This window comes from Ochotona princeps, chromosome 3 (genome assembly GCF_030435755.1).
Source record: "Ochotona princeps isolate mOchPri1 chromosome 3, mOchPri1.hap1, whole genome shotgun sequence".
Taxonomy (NCBI): Eukaryota; Metazoa; Chordata; class Mammalia; order Lagomorpha; family Ochotonidae; genus Ochotona; species Ochotona princeps.
In genome coordinates this window covers 41,044,393-41,063,059 of record NC_080834.1, presented here as the reverse complement: position 1 = coordinate 41,063,059, position 18,667 = coordinate 41,044,393, and the positions used below count along the sequence as shown (strand labels likewise).

The window sequence follows — 18,667 nt, the reverse complement described above, 5'->3', positions numbered from 1 at the left end:
ATATATATATATATATATATATATCTTTAAAACATATGCTGTTACAATTTTCTTATATTCTCAACATTAAAAGCAAGTAAGGAAATCCCAGAAGTCTCTTGCCAGCAGGTTTCCTGGGGCAGGTAAGTAGTGACAAAACTGTCTTTATCCACAACTCAATTCCAAATGACCAAATGTGTTTCAAGAACATAAAATTTATAAACTGTCAAAAACAGAATTACCAGATTAAGTAGGAATGATCCCTAACGCTACCAATAATTTGCCTATTGTTCTTTGCAGTCATTCCATTTTAAAAGTTAATTCTTAACAAAGTTTTCATTTTCAAAAAATTGTAGAAATTATACAGTGTCAGTAAAACAATGTTTAAATATGTAAGCCCAAAGTTGAGGGGAGGTATATGGTCCCAGAGTTCAGAAAAATGTTTGCGATGTCAGTGTGCCAGATTGGAGGGGCTGGGTCCAGCTCCTGACTCGAGCCTCCGGCTAACGTATGCTCTAGGAGTCAGGGATGGTGATGGCTCCTCTGTCACTCATACAGGAGACCTGGCTTGAGGTCCTGTCGCTCAGCTTCTGCCTCTCCCAGCCCTTTACTTACTCAAGCCTAGGGAGAAAGAATCAGTGCCTGAGAATGCTGACTTTGTCACTCTCCTACTCTCTTGCCCCCTTAATTAAATTGTATTATAAAGTCAGTGAGTGAGATGTGATGCCTAGACATCTTAGTTTATACATCAGTAAAAGAGACAGCAACAAAAATGGACACAGAGTTTGTCCAGAACTGATGCATACCGGGAGTAGTTAAGACAAACAACTTGCATTCCAGGGTGGCTGTATGCCATAGTAGCTGGGACACTGCTTGGGACACCCATGTCCCACATCAGAGCATTGGGATCAAGTCCCGGCTCGACTCCTGACTGCAGCATCTTGCTAATGTGCACCCTGCTCCCCACGACCCACTTGGAAGAGGGACTTTCACCTGGCCCAGCCCCAGCTGTTATCGCATCTGGGGAATGAACCAAGAGGTGGGAGATCTCTGTTGGCCTCTCTTTGAATCTGCCTTTCAAACAAATTAAGAACTGGTTTCCTGGACTTTCCCAGGAACAAGGGTGACCAGATCTGAAAACTACTAAAGCTGAATGATCAGAATACAGTGAGTTAATTTTATTTACTTATTGCTTAAAACTTCGCACTTTAAAAAAATGAAAAGTCAAAAATGTCTAGTCTGGGGTAACTAGTCATATTTTAAAATCTATATTACATGCTAACTATTTCACAATCTTAGGTAGCATGTATGAAGACATACAAGAAGCAAAAAAAAATCCAAAGACCTATGACAAATGTTATAACGATAATCTAACCATGGCAGGCTTTTTTTCATCTTCTAAAAGCTTTCATATGCCAATTTCTATTTCAAAGAAAAAGATATAGAAAAATATAAAAGTGCAATAGGAAAAACATGTAGTAATATAGGATTTATTACTACCAGACATCACTACAATGTTTGAGGGGTAGCTTGTCAAATAACCATCTAAGAATTAGTAACTGCTCCAGTTTTCACAAGGTCAAGGTACAACAACTAAGCATGCAGTGTATACTCAAAGTTTTTAAAGTGTCTATTTTAATTTTTATTTGAAAAGCAGAGAGTAATATTTCATCCACTGTGCATTTCCCAAATGCCTGCCAAAGGTGGAGCCAGATCAAAGCCAAGAGCCTAGAATTCCAACCAGCTCCCAGGGAAGAGTAACAGTGACCAGAGCCATCACCAGCTGCCTCGCAGGGTATACACTGGCAGAAAGCTGGAATCGAAGACTCCAGAGCTGGAAGTTGAATGATCTTGCCTTGATTACAAAAACCAAGACAATGTATGTCCTAGACAATGTATTCCTGCTTCTGGATTTAAATAGCATACTTAAACTTTTTCTAAAATAAAGAAAAAAAGTCACACATTCAACTTTCAGTATACATTCTTTCCATCATGGGTGACACGAAGAATGGAATAGCTAATTTAATTGAGGCAGAGAAGTGGAAACGGAAAGTATCCTCTGCTTGCAAGCTAATGAGAGGCCAACAGGGCCCAGACAGCTGAGGCAACACTCCTGCAATAATGGCAAAGTGAGCAGTCCTCCTGCTCCAAACACAGCTTCTGTGAGCCAAGAAGGAGACACACAGCAGGGCACCAGCACAGTTCCCAACAACATGGCCCACTGCTTCTGACACTGGATACACATGTACTGTTATACCCACACATACAAACTTAGCATTGGAGAATACTGTGAAGAACTTGACTGAACGACATGTCACTATAATCCCAAAGTGCTAAAAATTTGAGAGAGAGAGAGAGAGAGAGATAAAGAGAAGGAGAGAGATCTTCCTTCCACAGGTTCACTCCTCAAACACTGTTGTGTACAGGTAGCTTAGATCTGCTCTGTCACAATTTATGGCTACTTATTTGCACTTATTTGTTCTTCTTTCATCTATTTCAAATGCAGAGCAACAGATTTGACTAGTTTCTTTAAAATGGTTTCATATACTTTTTTTAAAAAGAGTTATTCATTTTATTACAGCCAGATACACACAGAGGAGGAGAGACAGAGAGGAAGATCTTCTGTCCGATGTTTCACTCCCCAAGTGAGCCACAACAGGCCGGTGCGCGCCGATCCAAAGCCAGGAACCTGGAACCTCTCCCACAAGGGTGCAGTGTCCCAAAGCATTGGGCCGTCCTCGACTGCTTTCCCAGGCCACAGGCAGGGAGCTGGATGGGAAGTGGAGCTGCCGGGATTAGAACCGGCGCCCATATGGGATCCTGGGGCGTTCAAGGCGAGGACTTTAGCTGCTAGGCCACGCCGCCGGGCCCGGTTTCATATACTTTTAGCACCAATCTAATTCCTATGGTTTGTGCAAGCGATGTTAATTTTTATAAGACCAATATCTCTATGCAAAAATGATTTCACTTAAATATAAGTTTCTGAATCTTTCAAATACTAGTGCCATATGTATATGTGCTGTCATTGAGGATCAATGTCAGTCCCGCAGAAGCTGAGTTCACAATAACTTCTAAGAAAGCATCATCACTTCTACTTTAACACAGTGCACACAGTATCCCCTCAAAGCTGGCTAACTGAAAGATCACAGCTGCTGTTGGCTTCTATTTTTAATTAAATCCTAACCTCACATTGCTGCAGACTGAAAACAAAAAGGTGGAGATTTCTGATTCTTTTATCTGGGAATCCCTTGTTCACACACTGCAGCGTAGAAGTTGAGTAACAAGAATGGTTTTGTTCAACTCATCTCGCACACAGGCAGTTTTTGTTTTGGTCAGGCATGGTGTGATTTGTTTGCTGATCCCATTAACCTATAGACAAAACAAGCTTTCATTTCCTAGAGCAAGAAGGTTAAAGAAATAGAAAATGGACATTGTACACTGTGGGAAAGAAACCAGGTACAGAAAAAGCAAATATACCTACGATCTAATGAGATTATAAAGAAAGCCCCATTGTCTAACTTCTGCTGAAATCTCTGCCAGCTCTGCCAGCTTACTCTGGTCAAGGTTCTCTCCAGAAATATACTACTAGAAAATAGAGCTGAGTCATCCATACCTTCCAGAAGGCTCTACCCAACAGGAGGCATTCTGCTTGTTATAATGGTTGGGCAGCAGGACTTGTGTGTCAAGTTCTTTCCTTAAAGGACGCTGCTGGAGTCTTTAAAAAAGTTCATAGCAAATGCAAGCCATTAAAAAAATAGGCATTTGTTTTTAGAACATGTTGCATCAAAACAAATTTATTCTTCAATTTAATTTCCCTGTGATCTTTTTAAAATACCCACACAAAGTTACATTTAACTGGCAATACTTAACTTTTAAAACACCTGCCTGTGTGTTCCCATTATGAAGTGAGGAAAGGATTCGTGATTCTGGATTGTTGAGGTGTGCAAGAAGACAAGGATACCGCTACGCAGCAGCCTTGGTCACCTACAGGATGGGAGGATATTGGGCCATCTTTCATGTTCTTTTCCTCAGAGGTATTGTGGCATTTCAATTCCCTCCTCTCTGTGGTCTGACCTACCCTTGGAAGCAAGCTAATTTTTCCAAAACGGTTTTGTCCAGAAAAACACTCAGCTAAACCCTCCAAAGGCGTCTGCTAATCTTTTGGCTTACATCCTAAAGCCCCAGATTTACAAACGAAGATTCTCTGCTTTGCAGCTTCATTCCATTCTTTCAGTCTCCTGAAGTCTCATCTCAATTGTATTTAACTGGACATTTGTAAGCAACTTACAAGCCATGAATGGCAGCTCCTAACATAAAACCCTATTCTTAACAGCACCCAATAAATACTGGCTAAATTCACCTTTATTTTATTTTACTTTACTTTACTTTACTTTATTTTAGTCTGTTTAAATTTAAAGAGAAATAAAATTCCTGAGATGCAAAACTGGAGTATACTTTTTTTTCCCTCTTCTATCTCAAAGTGTTGGCTTTGCATAATAATAATTTAAACAACTCATTAATTAAAAAAGTAAAAGGAAATCTAACAATATCTATTTTATGTTCTTAAGGTTTATGTTCCTCTGTGTATGATTCAAAGGGAATTTTATCATAGTTTTATCCAATTACTATGAAAAAAATTCCATAGGCCAAAGTTTGGGTACTACAATAGCTCATTTAAGGCAGACAGTGTCTTTATGCTGTTTAATAATGAATAATTTATATAATCACATTTGAGCTGGTTTCATGATGTCGGCACTTTTTGTCTCTAGCATAGGACAGAGAAAAGGCTCTTTTCTTCTTCTTCTTCTTTTTTTTAATCAAAGAACCACAGAGAAAAATCATAAGAGCGTCTGTTGTGGTCATCTATTATTACACACAAACTAGCCTAAAACTCAGCTGGCTTCAAGCAGTAAACAAAGAATCCTTCAGGGATTTGCTTTGGTCCATGCATTCAGAAAGCACACTTAGTAACCACCCAGCATGCTATAACTGAATTTTTAAGCCACACCACCTGCCTGTCATTCTGCTACTGCTGAGAATATAACATGGCACTCGGATTTTATCAGGGTGAAAACAAACTGAACTAATGCTCAACATTCCTCAAACTCTTCCCAAAATATCTCTTGATAGAGTTCTGTCAATGGAAGGAAAAAGTCTCTACGACAGGTGGCCAAGGGCTACATTTTGGTACTGAGGAGGGTTGAGAATCCCTGCCCAAGCTGTTCCAGCCTGCAGTCTGACATCCGGCAACCCACAGGCACCAAGTGCTGACCGCCATGTTCCAGTGCGAGCCCAGAGTGGGACCCAATGGACTGGAAGCCACTCTCTTTTGCACTGTGTATCAAAAACGCTGGATCTGGCGTGCTTCTGCAGCATGCCCTTGTCGTGGTCAGCTTGGGCTACCACAGGCTGAGGAGTGACTGACACAACAGAAATGTGCTTTATTACAGTGAAATCCAGGTGCCGGCATGGATGTGTTCGGGTGCAGCTCAGCTGTGCCATGCTGCTGTGTCCTCACAGCACGCACTGCCTCTTTGTGGGAACACAGAGAAAAGTAGCGGGGCCTCTGGGGAGGCTCTTCTCACGAGGGCTAAATCCCATCACAAGAACCCCATCTTCATGACCTTAACAAGTCCTGGTCACTTCCTGGAGGGACCCTCTCCAAATATCATCACATTGGGGCTTGTGGTTTCAACATAGGAAAGCAGGGAGTGACAGCCCCAAGCCAGTAAACACATATTTGATGGAGCGATCTTAAAAAGCAAAGAAATTCACCAGCTTTATTAATACAAAGTATAAAGAGCAGCCAGGGTCTTCCTGTACTGGTCTCATGCCCCTACCCACTACTGTGCCCAGGAAAGGTTGGGGACCTCTCTACCCCTGTCTGTGCCTCACCAAAGTTGTGACATTGCTCCTAACCGATCATGGCCAAGGCAGAGAATTGTAAGGGTTACGGGAGTCTGCCCTGCCTGGCTTCAGTCAGCTGCTCTTTTTCTTCACTGCCCCTCCTTTTCTTTTTTTCTCTCTCTCTTAAGATTTATTTCTTTTTATTGGAAAGTCAGATTTACACAAAGAAGGAGAGACAGAGAGTAAGAATTGCCGTCAGGTGGTTCAGTCCCCAAGTGATCGCAATGGCAGAAGCTGAGCCAATCGTAAGCCAGAAGCCAGGAGCCTCTTCCCGGTCTCCCACACAGGGGCAGGGTCCCAAGGCTGTGGGCTGTCCTCTACTGCTTTCCCAGGCCACAAGCAGGGAAGTGGAGCAACTGGGACACAAACCAGTGCTCATATGGGATCCTGGCATCTGCAAAGTGAGGATGCAGCCACTGGACCATGACACTGGGCTCACCCTACTCCTCCTTTCAGGCTGAGATGTTAAGTAGGTGCTGCCTTGCCGGAAATCCTATACAGTGTCCACTGTTCCTCCTCTCATGTGTGGTCTTGGTCCTGCCCAAAGCCAGACAAAGACTTCCGGAGGTCTATTCTCCAGACATCTCAAGCACAGCCCAATCCAGTCTAGGCAGCCCTGGGCTCTCAGGCCCTTCCTGCCTATTCTCACAGGTGAGCTTTCTAGTTTGTAAGTTACCCATCTTCCCCACAAAAGAGAACTCATTCTGAGTGACCTTGACTACATTTTCAAATCTCCTCAAGCCCCGTTTCCCCAATTGGAAAAAAATGCGGGCAACCTCTTGCCAGCAGGAGCTACTGTATGGTTCCTCCTTTCATTGCCCTGATTCAGCACTTAGACACCTGCTGCCTCCGGGTCTACAAGAGCCCACCCTCAAAAAGGTTTCCTCTGGCAAAGCAAAAATTTGGCCAGCAGCTGCTGAAAGCCTGGATTCCAGGCTGTGCAGGCAGGGAGGCTCTTTTCCACACTGATTTCATAAGGAAAAATCTCAATTGGGAGCACTAGGGCAGTCAGTCCAAGACTCCCAGCCCTGTGGTGGCTTTTGATCAAAGACAGGAATGAAGAAATCAACAGAGCAAAAACGCACTGTTAATTGTAATAGCAAGCACCAAGCACTGGCAGAGCATACGAACTGAGACAAAGGACAGGCACTTGGCCTATCAGTCAGATCTGTTACAGGGATGCCTGGATTCAAGCCCAGCCCTGGCTCCTGACTGCAGGTTCCTGCTAATGAAGACGGTGAGAGGCAGCACTGATGGCTCAAGTGACTGGTCCCTGCTCTCCACACTGGAGACCTGGATCGAGCTTCAAGTTCCCAGCGTTGGTCCCAGCTAAAACCTTTGCTGTTATGTGGGGAGCAAACACATGGATGGACACTCTATCAAATACATTTTCTAAAAAAATCATTTTTAAAGATTCATTTTCATTTATTTTTATTGGAAAAGCAAATCAGATTTACAGAGAGGAGAAGAGAGAGACTTTCTATCCACCGGTTTACTCCCCAAATGGACACAGTGGTCAGAGCTGAGCCAATCTGAAGCCAGGAACCAAGAGACCCACATAGTGCAGGGTCCCAAGGCTTTGGGCTGTCCTTGACTGCTTTCCCAGGCCCCAAGCAGGGAGCTCGATGGAAAATGGAGCAACGGGGACATGAACCTGCACCCCTATGAGATGCTGGCATCACAGTGGCCTCACTCACTGTACCACAATGCTAGCACCCGTGTATTTTCTTTTAAAGAAGAAACGATCTAGCATAATGCTAGATATCATAAAACCGTGGATAAAAACCTTCACAGTGCTGGACAAGCACCGATCGTCAACCTAAAATTATTCATCCAATTAAGACACTTCTCCATAACAACTCCTGAAAATGCCCAATGAATATGAAACCCATCCAACACAAAGACAATCATTTAGTTACAGGAACTGAGATGCTTTCATGAAAGCATGGGCTGTCAGCCCATGAGCCTAGTTCCAGACGGACCTAGTACTAGGGGATTCATGGCACCACAGCAGGCTGCAAGACTGTAACTCTGAAAATAGAAAAATAATGTTTCTTAAAAATTCATGGAATGAAAGTAGAAAACTGAACTGTCATTTGCCTTTTTGTTCTCAGCAATGAATAAAGCAACAACACCTAACATAAAAACAGAATGGAGCTAAAAACAGAATAAAGGCAAAAGAAACATTTCCTATCAACATATATCAAAAATCAAGGCTACACACACACCTTTTATTTCTAAGGAAGCTACCAGGAATAGTTACAACATGGAAAGCAGTAGGAAGACCTTGGAGTATCAGTAAGGATAATTCTAGATAGTTCAAGATGTACCACTCGACAGAAAATATCTGCAGTGCTACGACTCTCTCCCTCTCAATCCATGCCCACATCCCCCAGGAAGCCACACACCTCACCACTTGTTCTCACATCCGAAGTCTCCAGATATTCAGCCTCGTTTTCACTATGGATATCTTCCCTTGCCAGTTTACACACTGTGGCTCTGACTCACAGCCTTTCCTGTTGCCTTAATTTTCCTTCAAACACCCTGAGAAGGTAGCACTTGGTGGTTAAAGTCTTTGGGTCACCTTTTATCCCCGTGGGAAACCTACATTGCATTCCTGGCTTCGCCAAGACCCGACCTTGGCTACTGAAGGCATTTGCAGAGTGCCTCAGTGAACTGGAAATCTATGTCTCATTTTCCTTTTCTACCTCTCTGCCTTTTGAGTGAAAAAAAAAATTAACTAAAACACCTTAATAGGTAAAATAATATTAAAATGTTTGTTATAATATTTAACATATTTTTAGTGTAAGACATTTGTAAATGTCCCGAAACAAGACTTCCTTCTGTACTCTCCATCACCAGTCAAGTTCTGAGCACAGATGAGGGGAAACTCTCCAATTCTACCTGCTTCTCCTACTTGCCACTGCATATAACCCAGAGTTACTGGTGGCACGTTCATCAGGGAGTCACACTGCTGTCCTATGGAAATATACCACTGCCTATGTAACCATACCCTTCCTAGGAGCCATGTGAAGAAGCAAAAAGGTGAAAGCCAATCAATCATACAGAATTAAAATGTAATAGCATATTGACAAACTACCTAATAATAAAATGGAATTATTTCAATGTGGAACCCATATAAGATTATTGCTATCTTACATGCCTATCCACACTCCACCTGTGAAATGTGGTATTTATCTTACAGCTATACACACGTCTGTTTGGCTCAGCCACACTTGATGTGCTCTACAGCCACAGCGGGCTCACGCCTTCAGAACTGAACAGCTCAGACACCAAGGCTCCAGCAAGGAAGCCCAGAGGGAACACAGTGACAGAGTAAGAGAATGACACTGGGAAATAACACCTGCAGTGGTTGCTGATATCACAGAGACCAGATTCATCTAAATGGCTCACAGGCCTGGTGTCTGAGTCTTTTCCTCCCTCCACAGGCTCATGTCTACTTAAGAACTTGGCTAGCGTGCATCACCCGTGCAGACCCTCTGTGGCTGGTGAGCAAGACAGAGAGGAAAACACCAGATGTGCGACAGGCAGGAGACAGCCAGAGAATTCCTGTCCTCTTCTCCTAGCCCATGGTCACCTGCAATCTGGTAAAGTCTGGGACTGGGAAATGCCCTGGACCTGACCCTGGGACAAACAACAGACTGGAGGAAGAGGCAAAGCTACCCAGGCATTAGTGGGATATCTAAGTACAGCAGGAAATAAGAGGCACCCTCAGAGTTCAGTAGAGCACTATACGCAGTACAAACATGCATAAGAGAAACTAGAGAGGAAATTAAAGTTATAAGTGAACACACACAAACAATAGCCAGTAAAAGATGAATGTCATTAAATTTCAATTCTAGCATTTGAAAGATCTTAAACATGAAAATCTGTATGCATCTACGAGAAATGTTAAAATGTTACCCAAAACACAGATGCCTCTTCTTTACCAAGTTCATCACTTACACATAAAATTGTACTAGAGGAACTCTGCAGAACGCGATCACTTTAAAAATATATACATCATAAATATCACACCTGGGCAAAAGTTTATTATCAACCCTTAATGAATCAATGTATTCTCAAAAGCTTTCCAAAAATACATATTAAATAACTTAAATATTCATAGTATCCATTTTAATATGAAGATTCAAAATTTCCTTGATGTATAATTTGTTCTCCTCAGAATGTAAGTTAATAAAGACTGCCCTTTATAAATAGAGCACATTAAAAACTAAACAGCCTAGTAATAACAGTAATTTTGAAAAGACATATATCACTAACTCAATTTGAATTCCAAACTATAAAAAAAGTAGCTTCTAGAGCAGGCATTGGGCACAACAGCTGAGACACTACTTGGGATCATGCATCCCATATTGCATGGTCTTGGGTTGGAGACCCAGCTCCAGTTCCCATTCTCTCTTCCCACTAACAAAAACCCCTGCAAGACAGTGGGTGAGGGCTCAAGTACAGGAGTTAATAATTAGATATCGTCCTTTTTTACAGAGTTGTACCCAAAATTAGACAGTTACTAACTACATTTAATATTCATAGTGAAAGATACAAATATTTCCATAATAATAATAATGCTAAAGCTTCATTACTGATCCAAAAAAAACCTGAAGGTAAATTTCCACGACATAAAGAATTATAAGTCCAAAAACATTGCCAGGTTCCTGGTGTTTATACTGAACATGAGTCAAACACACAGAGCTATAATATTTCCCAGGACAGATAACTGTCAGGAAGCCTGAGATAAAATGTCTGGGACTCTGGTGATTTTCAATTGCTTTAATATAAGAAGAAATTTCCTATAGCATGACAGGGAAGATACTAGGAAAGTTACGCAAAGAGAATGAAGATCTCAAGCACAGGACATGATTTCCAGGAAAGAAACTAAAACAGCCAAGTTCAAAATATCACTTATTGTAAGATGCCTTTGGTGTAAGAGAAAGAAAGAAATGCTAACTGAGCATCCATAATCCCCAAGTGTGAAACCAGAAACGTTCCCATGTCAAACACTTTCCACATGCCAACATGGCACCATCATGACACAGCACTGGCTACAAACTAGCAGGACTTACTTCTTGGCAGTACTGCAGGATGCCCTCCTTCGTACCGATGCAGGTTTTGGTCCCCGATGGATCTGGCTCCCACTTCCCATTCTGCACATTCATGTGCATGTTCAGTTTGCCACAGAACATGGCGATCTGTGGTTCTGCCAGGAGGCCAGCATTGCCATCAGTAGGCACCTGAAACACACATACACACATACTTTGGTTAGTTACAGAATCTGTAGCCCTTGGGTAAAAGAACAGAGATTTTGGCAACATATCAAAAGCAGTTCTGCTAATTTAGAATCAGGAATTAATTTTATCTTCAATATTTCCTGGGCTAAGTATTCTATATACTACTGATATTTCTAACAAACCGTAATGCGGTGCTTTTTCTTATGAAAATAGAGGAAAAAATAATACTCAATAGAATGTTTTAGATGAAAAACATGCATGTATTCCCATAAAAGATTTTGCAGCATTGATTGGAAGGTTCTGACAGTGAAATGTCTTCCTGAAACAAATACAACCATTGTGGAGCAAACCACATTTTCATATTAACCACCCACTGAATCACACAAAGCACAATGCCATTCCTCCTGATGGTCAGGCTGGGGAGTAACACTGTATGCCACCTCTTGGCACCAAAGACCTGGTACAGTGTGCATTATTAGTTAGCAAGTCACTACAGTAGGATTGATTTCTGACCAGAAAAAGTGACAGTAGAATTCAGCACCAAAACATAACTGGATTTCACCATTCTATCTACCTTTTTCCTACAACATTCTCTGATCACCACTCTCAGTTCTTAAGCATATAGTAAGGATGCTGGTGTCCAGTATCCCCAGTCACAGCAAAGCCTCATTCAGAGTCTAGTATGGCACGTCCTTGCAATTGGTCTTAGTAGATGTTTGTAGGCAATACAGCACTTCAGTAAAGTATTCTTGACAGGATGCCTCCTGGGGCCAGAGCAGTGGCTAATCCCTGGCTGTTAGCCTAAATTCTTGTCCCAGCTGCTCCACTTCCCTCTGCTTATGTCCTGAGAAAGCAGTGGAGAATGGCTCAAATCCTTGGGCCCCTGCACCCATGTGAGAGATGGTGAAAAAGCTGCTGCCTCCTGACTTTGAATCAGCTCAGCTCTGGCCATCGCAGCTGTCTGGAGAATAAACCAGACAATGGAAGACCTCGCTCTCTTCTTTCCTTCTTTTTCTGCCAAACTTATCTTTAAAAGTAAAATTAAGGGTGCCTCCAATGTTTTCAATCCTTTTATGCATAAGTGTTATCTTCATATAAATATTTTATAAGGGAAAATGGAAGTTCTAAAGTGTCTGTTTCTTGCTTAATATGTTCTGATATCTCAAGAGTTAAAAGAAAAACAGAATTATCCAGTGGATAAAAAATTTATCCACAGGAGTGAAAATGCTATTTGATATGACGGAATCAAAAAACACATCAAGCCTAATCCACACCTCCCTACCAGTTAAATCCAGTAGCTGCAGAGATGTGAAACCTCCGCGTCAAGAACACACTCAACAGAAGCCATGCACAGAGTCGAGAGCTGGGTAATTCCAGAGGAACTTGTAACAGTTCAGTGCAGGAAATACATGAACAATGTAGGCATTGCACTGAGAGACTGCAGTCTAAGAACTACAGCCATTTCCCAGCATTTCTTGCCACAGAAACATAAAATACACAGACACCTGTTCTGTCCAGGCATCTTCACATGCATTTTGTCCAACTGTAACAGACGATTTAATGTCCTTTAAATAAGCAGACCTTGCACTGAATCAAGAGGCAGCCCAAATGTAAAAGTCTAAAGCTTCAACTTCAACATTTCCTTGAGAGTTTAATGATTATCTAATGTCTGGATCTTAAAAAAAATCAACAACGTTTGGCAATGTTACTGAAATACATAGTAGCAGGGTGAGAAAGTTAAAAGAGGTTAAAAAGGAAGCTGATATTTGTGACTGACACCTGTCTTAGGTGCCATCTAGGGTCTTGCCAGTCTAAACTCACGATCCACTGCCCAAACTGCCATAGCAGTTGCTGAGATACGTCTCTCTGCCCAAACTCCACTCATTCCTGTCCCAAACAGTCCTAACATTAGCAGGGTCTTAGCACACTGTCACCACAGGGAACCTTTATAATAGCTGATAAATATTATGTCAAATCTATCCTCTCTTCATGACCTCTTAACTTCTCTCTACTTGTTGCTCTATCACCAGCTCACTGCAATGTCCTTGAAAAGTGTCCTTTTTATCAACATCAATGCCCTGGATTCCATTTCCTCCCTTCCTTCAGTCTCCACCAAAAATGCAGCCAGCCTCCAACCAGGCTCACAGTGCGTCCCATCCCTGGTATTCACTACCTGGAGCAGCCTTTCCCACAAGGTAGCTGGGTTTTCTGTACCAGAAACAGAGTGCAGCAGAGGTGATGCTGTGCAACTTCCAGAGGGTGGTCAGAAAGGGCATCCTGCTTCTTCACTGCGTTCTGGGCTCACTTAGAGCTGTTGTGTTGGGAGGACAGGTAAGCAGTCCCATGGCCATGTCCACTGTCAATGTCTCTGTGAGGCAGCAGCCAATCTCCGTCAAGTCTCTAAGCACCTGCGGTCCTGGCTGACCCCACACAGCCCTAGTTGACATCACGTCTTCAAATTTGGAGAGACCTTGAGTGTCTCAGAGGACACTACCAAACTCCTGACTCACAGAAACGAAGCGATAAAAACTGTTTCAAAAATCTTTAAATCTTTTAAGATGCATTTCTAAAATTTATTTGAGAGGGGAAGAGGGAGAATCAGCCACAGAGCTCCTCTTCCCAAGTTCATTCTCTTTAATGCTCGCAACACCTAGGGTTGGGCAAAGACAGATCCAGGGGCTGGGAACTTGATCTCAGTCTCTCGTGAGAGTAGCAGGGTCTCAGGCCCCTGCTGCTACCTAGTATGCACACTAGCAGGAGGCTGGAACTGGAAGCAGAGCTGAGATTTGGACTTGATGTGGGCTGAGGCATCCAAACAGTATCTTAATCACTATACTAAAAATCTGCTTCAGTTGTTGTCTTCATCTGGCATTGGTGCTGATCTGTTCCTCAGCACAGACCCCTAAAACACTACCCCTTTTCTCAAGCTCAGTATATGCACAAACACCCTTCCTCCACCAGGGAACAAATAACACTCAGCACTCTCCCACCTGCTTCTTATCACTCCAACTTTCTCGAAGTTTACATGCCATACCTCTACACCCATAAACAAAGAATGGATTTTCTGCAGTAACTGTCCCTTTTCACTCTTTTAGTCAGGCCGGAATTCTCCTTTGGAAGTCCTTGACTTCTATTACAATGATTTATTATGACCCTCTGATTTTACAGCATAGACATCCTCTTTATTCCTGGCTGACCTTACCCTTCCAATTCCTAATAACAGGACAGCTCCAACAGAACACCACGAGGCACAAATTCCTTGCACTGACAACAGGATAACCAGCCAACCCAGTGTTGGCCGGGACTGAGGCCTTCCAGCATGAAACTTTCAGGAACACGACAAGAGAGAATAATCAGTGACTCCATTATAGAAGTATAATCAATAAAAGCCTCTTTGTTTTTTAAATTTATTTCTTCATCTCCATTTTGTCACCATTTCCTCTTCATGACTTGAGAGTTATTCTAAGGCCATCAGTTCGTGTGTGTGTGTGTGTGTGTGTGTGTGTGTGTGTGTGCTGGCTACCACAAATGATAGCAAGTTTTTCACATCTTCAAATATTATTAGATCAGAATTACTCTATAATCTCTTCACTTTAATAATGGAATTTCAGGCTTAAAAACAAATGCTTCAGATATATTTGAGTTTCATATCAGATGAGATTAACTAATTTAAAAATTAAATATATGGAGAGTGATAATGGAGATTCTTCCAATGACTTCAATTACAGCCAGCTTAATAGCATAGACTTGGATCCTTCAATAATTAGGGCAAACTGGGATGACACTGTGGCACAGAGGGTTACGTCACCAGCTACATAGTCAACATCCCATGTGAGCACCAGTTCAAGTCCTGCCTGCTCCACTTCAGAACCCTCTCCCTGCCAACGGCCTAAGAAAAGCAGTGAAAGATGGCCCAAGTGCCTGGGTTCTTGCCATGCAAGGGGGAGACCTGGAAGAAACTCTTGGCTCCTAGCAATTGTAGCCACAGTGTAGAAAACAGTGGACTGAAGTTACATCTCTCTCCCTCTTTCTCTGTGTAACTCTGACTTTCAAATAAATAAATAGGTTGCATTTATTATATTTAATATGCCAGGAATCCCCCTTACAAACACACAAAACCACGTTTCTCAGGAAAAATTATTTTCTAAACTCACATCAGATGTGTATATGAAAAGCAAAGCAATTATTCTACAGACACAAAATTGCGGAGGCCCACCTGCAAAGATTTCCACCTGTTAAGTAATGCAGCCATCCTGAGTTAATTGAAACAGGATAAACATTACCCACAGCATCTTTACCTGTCTTAAATAGCCCATTTAGGAAACAAAGCAGGCTTGTTAGCAGCAGCTCATACTCCCTGGCATTCAGCCAAGCAAAGCACCAACACCAGGCAATGTGGCCACACAGCAGCTGTGTCCAAGAGCCCACTCGGTTGACCCAAATCCCTTTTCCTGAAAGAAGCCCTACATGAAACGGTTTAATCACAGTAAGCCTAGTCAGGATACAGTAATATGAACTTTCTAAATGGAAATGTCTGGGTCCTTGACGAAGCTTTTTGATGCCAGCAAAAACTCATGCTCTTGGAATCAGTGTTGTGGCACGGGTGAGTTAAGCTGCCACCTGAAATGCTGGCATCTTATCAGATTGCCTGTTCAAGTCTGATCAGTTCCCTACTCGTGACCTGGATGGGAATGAATTCAGCTCCTGCAGGAATGAGGAAGAAAACTCCAGTCTATGGCCTGGCCATTTGGGGGTGGGGGGTTAGTCTTGTTTCCCCGACTCCCCTATCTCCCTCCACCCCCAACATCCTGCCTTTCAAACAAACAAACAAACAGCTTGCTCCTTCAAAGTCATTCTAAAAAGAATTACACCTTTTTATTTAATTTAAAAAAATTTATTTATGACACAGTTCCAAATTGCCGCCTTTTAAACACTCCTTTCAAAGGCAGCAAAATATAAATACCTCACTGGATGGGAAATAGAACCAAATAATTACTACATTTTAATTCCACTTACATCTTAACACTTTCCAAGGTATCTCAAGGCGACTTGGCAGAGATCTTAAAACAATACCTACAGGATTAGAACCCTGGTATGTAACTGGTCACTGGCAGCTGACGCACTTCGGAGTGAATATGAAGATCCTGCCCGTGCACTGAAAGGCTCCCACTGACATCACAAGACCCGAGGTGCTTTCCCATGGGAAAACAGTGTTCCGGGACAATGAATAAAATAACTTGCCAAGACAAAGGAGTGTTCACACGTCGTGTCAAAAACAAGAGGCTGTTCACAGCAGGCTCTGGACTGCAGAGATGTAAATATTATACCTAACAAGATCGCAAACCTTTTAGAAACCTTTTGCTGCCAGAAAAAAAAAAATAACATAGAACACTGAAATGGACTTTTCAATGCTAAGTTGCTAAATAGCTTCAAAGGTGTTTAAGAGGAAGCAAAAGCAAACAAATGTAAATGTATAGAGCTATAAAGGCAGAATTTGCAGTAAACCTGCATTTGTCGTGATTTACAGTGAAGCACAGAGCCAGGCTTCTTGAGCAAGTTCTCCTGTTGTCTTTCAGATGGGGGTGTTCCCTTTCTCCAAAAAGTTTCTTTCTTTATTATTATCAAGGAGATCAAAATTCCTTATGGAGCAGGCTTGGCAGCATTCCTTCCAGCAGCCTCCACAATGAGGCAGAGGGGAACAAGAAGCTCTCTGTGTGCCTAAGTCCTGCTTGGCAAGGAGAGAGAGCAGGCTACGTGCTGCTCGGGTAGAGGTAGGCAGCTGAGCTGCGTCTGTGGGTTGAGGCAATCCCCAAGGCCTCCTCCAGCTAATGCAGATCCTCTGGTGTCTGCACTGTGACCAAGTCCTCGGTGCTCTGAATACCGAGCCTCACAGAGGAAAATGCTTGCATCTGCTGCTTTTCCTGCAGGTCCCATTCTTGTCTGATGTCCCATTGCAAAGCACAGGATCGTGTTTGTATTTCTAGCACACCCGCGGTTTCCACACATAAATACAGCTTTCCCTTAACCTGAGGGTAAGTCAATTACATCCCACAAACATTTCTACCATATGTTACTCTGAAGTCAATGGCATGCACTTTTAAATTTTCCATTTACAAATGTCCTCTACAATCACAATTCAGAAAATGTCCAAGCAAACCTCTTTCAAGGGAGTCATTAAATACAATACTTCATCCTGAACGAAGTACATTTTCATTCTCCTAAGGACAAGACTATCTGGAAAAGTTTTCCTTTAAATGCCAAGGTATCTTCAGCAGAGCCAGCAGCTGCTCGTTTTAGCACTGATTGGAAATTAGAATTGCAGACGCAGGTGAATCTACAGAAAGCATTCATCCGAATTCTAGGAAGGGAAAAGCCTCCAGAACAGATGCAGGTAAGGCCAGAGTTACAGAAGCAGAAGGGAGCTGGATCTACTCCATCAAGGGTTCTGCTGGTGCGACCAGGCTAAATCTATCCAATTAAAATGGAAAATTGCAATTTTCAAGCATCTTGCCCTTATGTGTGCATATGCGTGTCTGTGTTGAGAGAACAGAGCAGCCAGCCCAGGCCTGCAGAAAAATGGAATGTCTTCACTGAAACTGTACACCGCTCCACCGAACCCACACGGAGCATCCTCACATCTGTGCACTCCACTACCTGCTGCGTAATTACTCCACACCTTGCCTTTCTGCCACTCAGTTGACTGGCCCCACCAGGGTGCTGAGAAAGGAAAAAGTTCCTCACGGATAACTAATTTACATATATCACTTCTAAAGATTCTCCTCTTGTTCTGGGGTATGGTTATCTCCCTTCAAATTACAAGTTAGGGACCTTGATGCTATTTGTGGCGCCTGTTGTTCCCAAGCTTTTCTTTCAGCTCAGAGAATGGGTTTTCTCAAGTTCCTACAATCTTATAACAAGGTCAGTCTTCCTTGCGGCTGGCACCCAGAAGGAAACTAAAAGAAACTTTTGATCTCTGACACCTACAAAACTGCCAATGCTTAAACCACACATTTTAGTATTTGACCAAGAAAGTGATGTCTGTTGATTAACTCTGGAATAAACAGACATCAAGCGAATTCTAAGAAAAATACAGCTTTGTGTAGCAAACTATTAACCTCAAAATTGTTCATAATTCAATGAATGCACATTTAGTTTTAACAAGTGAATGTTCTGCGTTTTAACTGCATATACACGGTTCCACAAAGAAACAGGCAGAACCACACATAGATGGCTGCTTCTAAAAGCTCATGGAAAATGCAATTGAAAGTATTTCGGTGTAAAGCTTTAAAATAAATATTTTCCTTAATATACATATTCCATTAACTTTTTGAATTCTCACATACTGTGCCACATTTAATTGCATCTCTAGTCATCTTATATTGCTAAGAATTCCACTCTTTTCAGTCACACTGATATACAGTTTATCTCTTCACCTGAAATACAAATATATAATGTTCTTGAAGTTAGTTTTCTCCTTAAATTAGATAGAACTAACTGAATCTGCTCTCGAGGTATACGAACTTCCCAACACT

The 18,667-nt window shown here is 42.2% G+C and overlaps 1 protein-coding gene across 6 annotated transcripts in view; it reads right to left on the bottom strand.

Moving 5' to 3' along the window:
• Positions 1–18,667, bottom strand: part of APP (amyloid beta precursor protein) — a 235,436-nt gene that overhangs the window by 169,432 nt on the left and 47,337 nt on the right. For all 6 annotated transcript variants that reach the window (XM_004588599.4, XM_004588600.4, XM_004588594.4 and 3 more), the window contains exon 2: positions 10,971–11,138. In XM_004588599.4, coding sequence (XP_004588656.1) covers positions 10,971–11,138 — 168 coding nt within the window. The remainder of the gene's footprint in view (positions 1–10,970; positions 11,139–18,667) is intronic.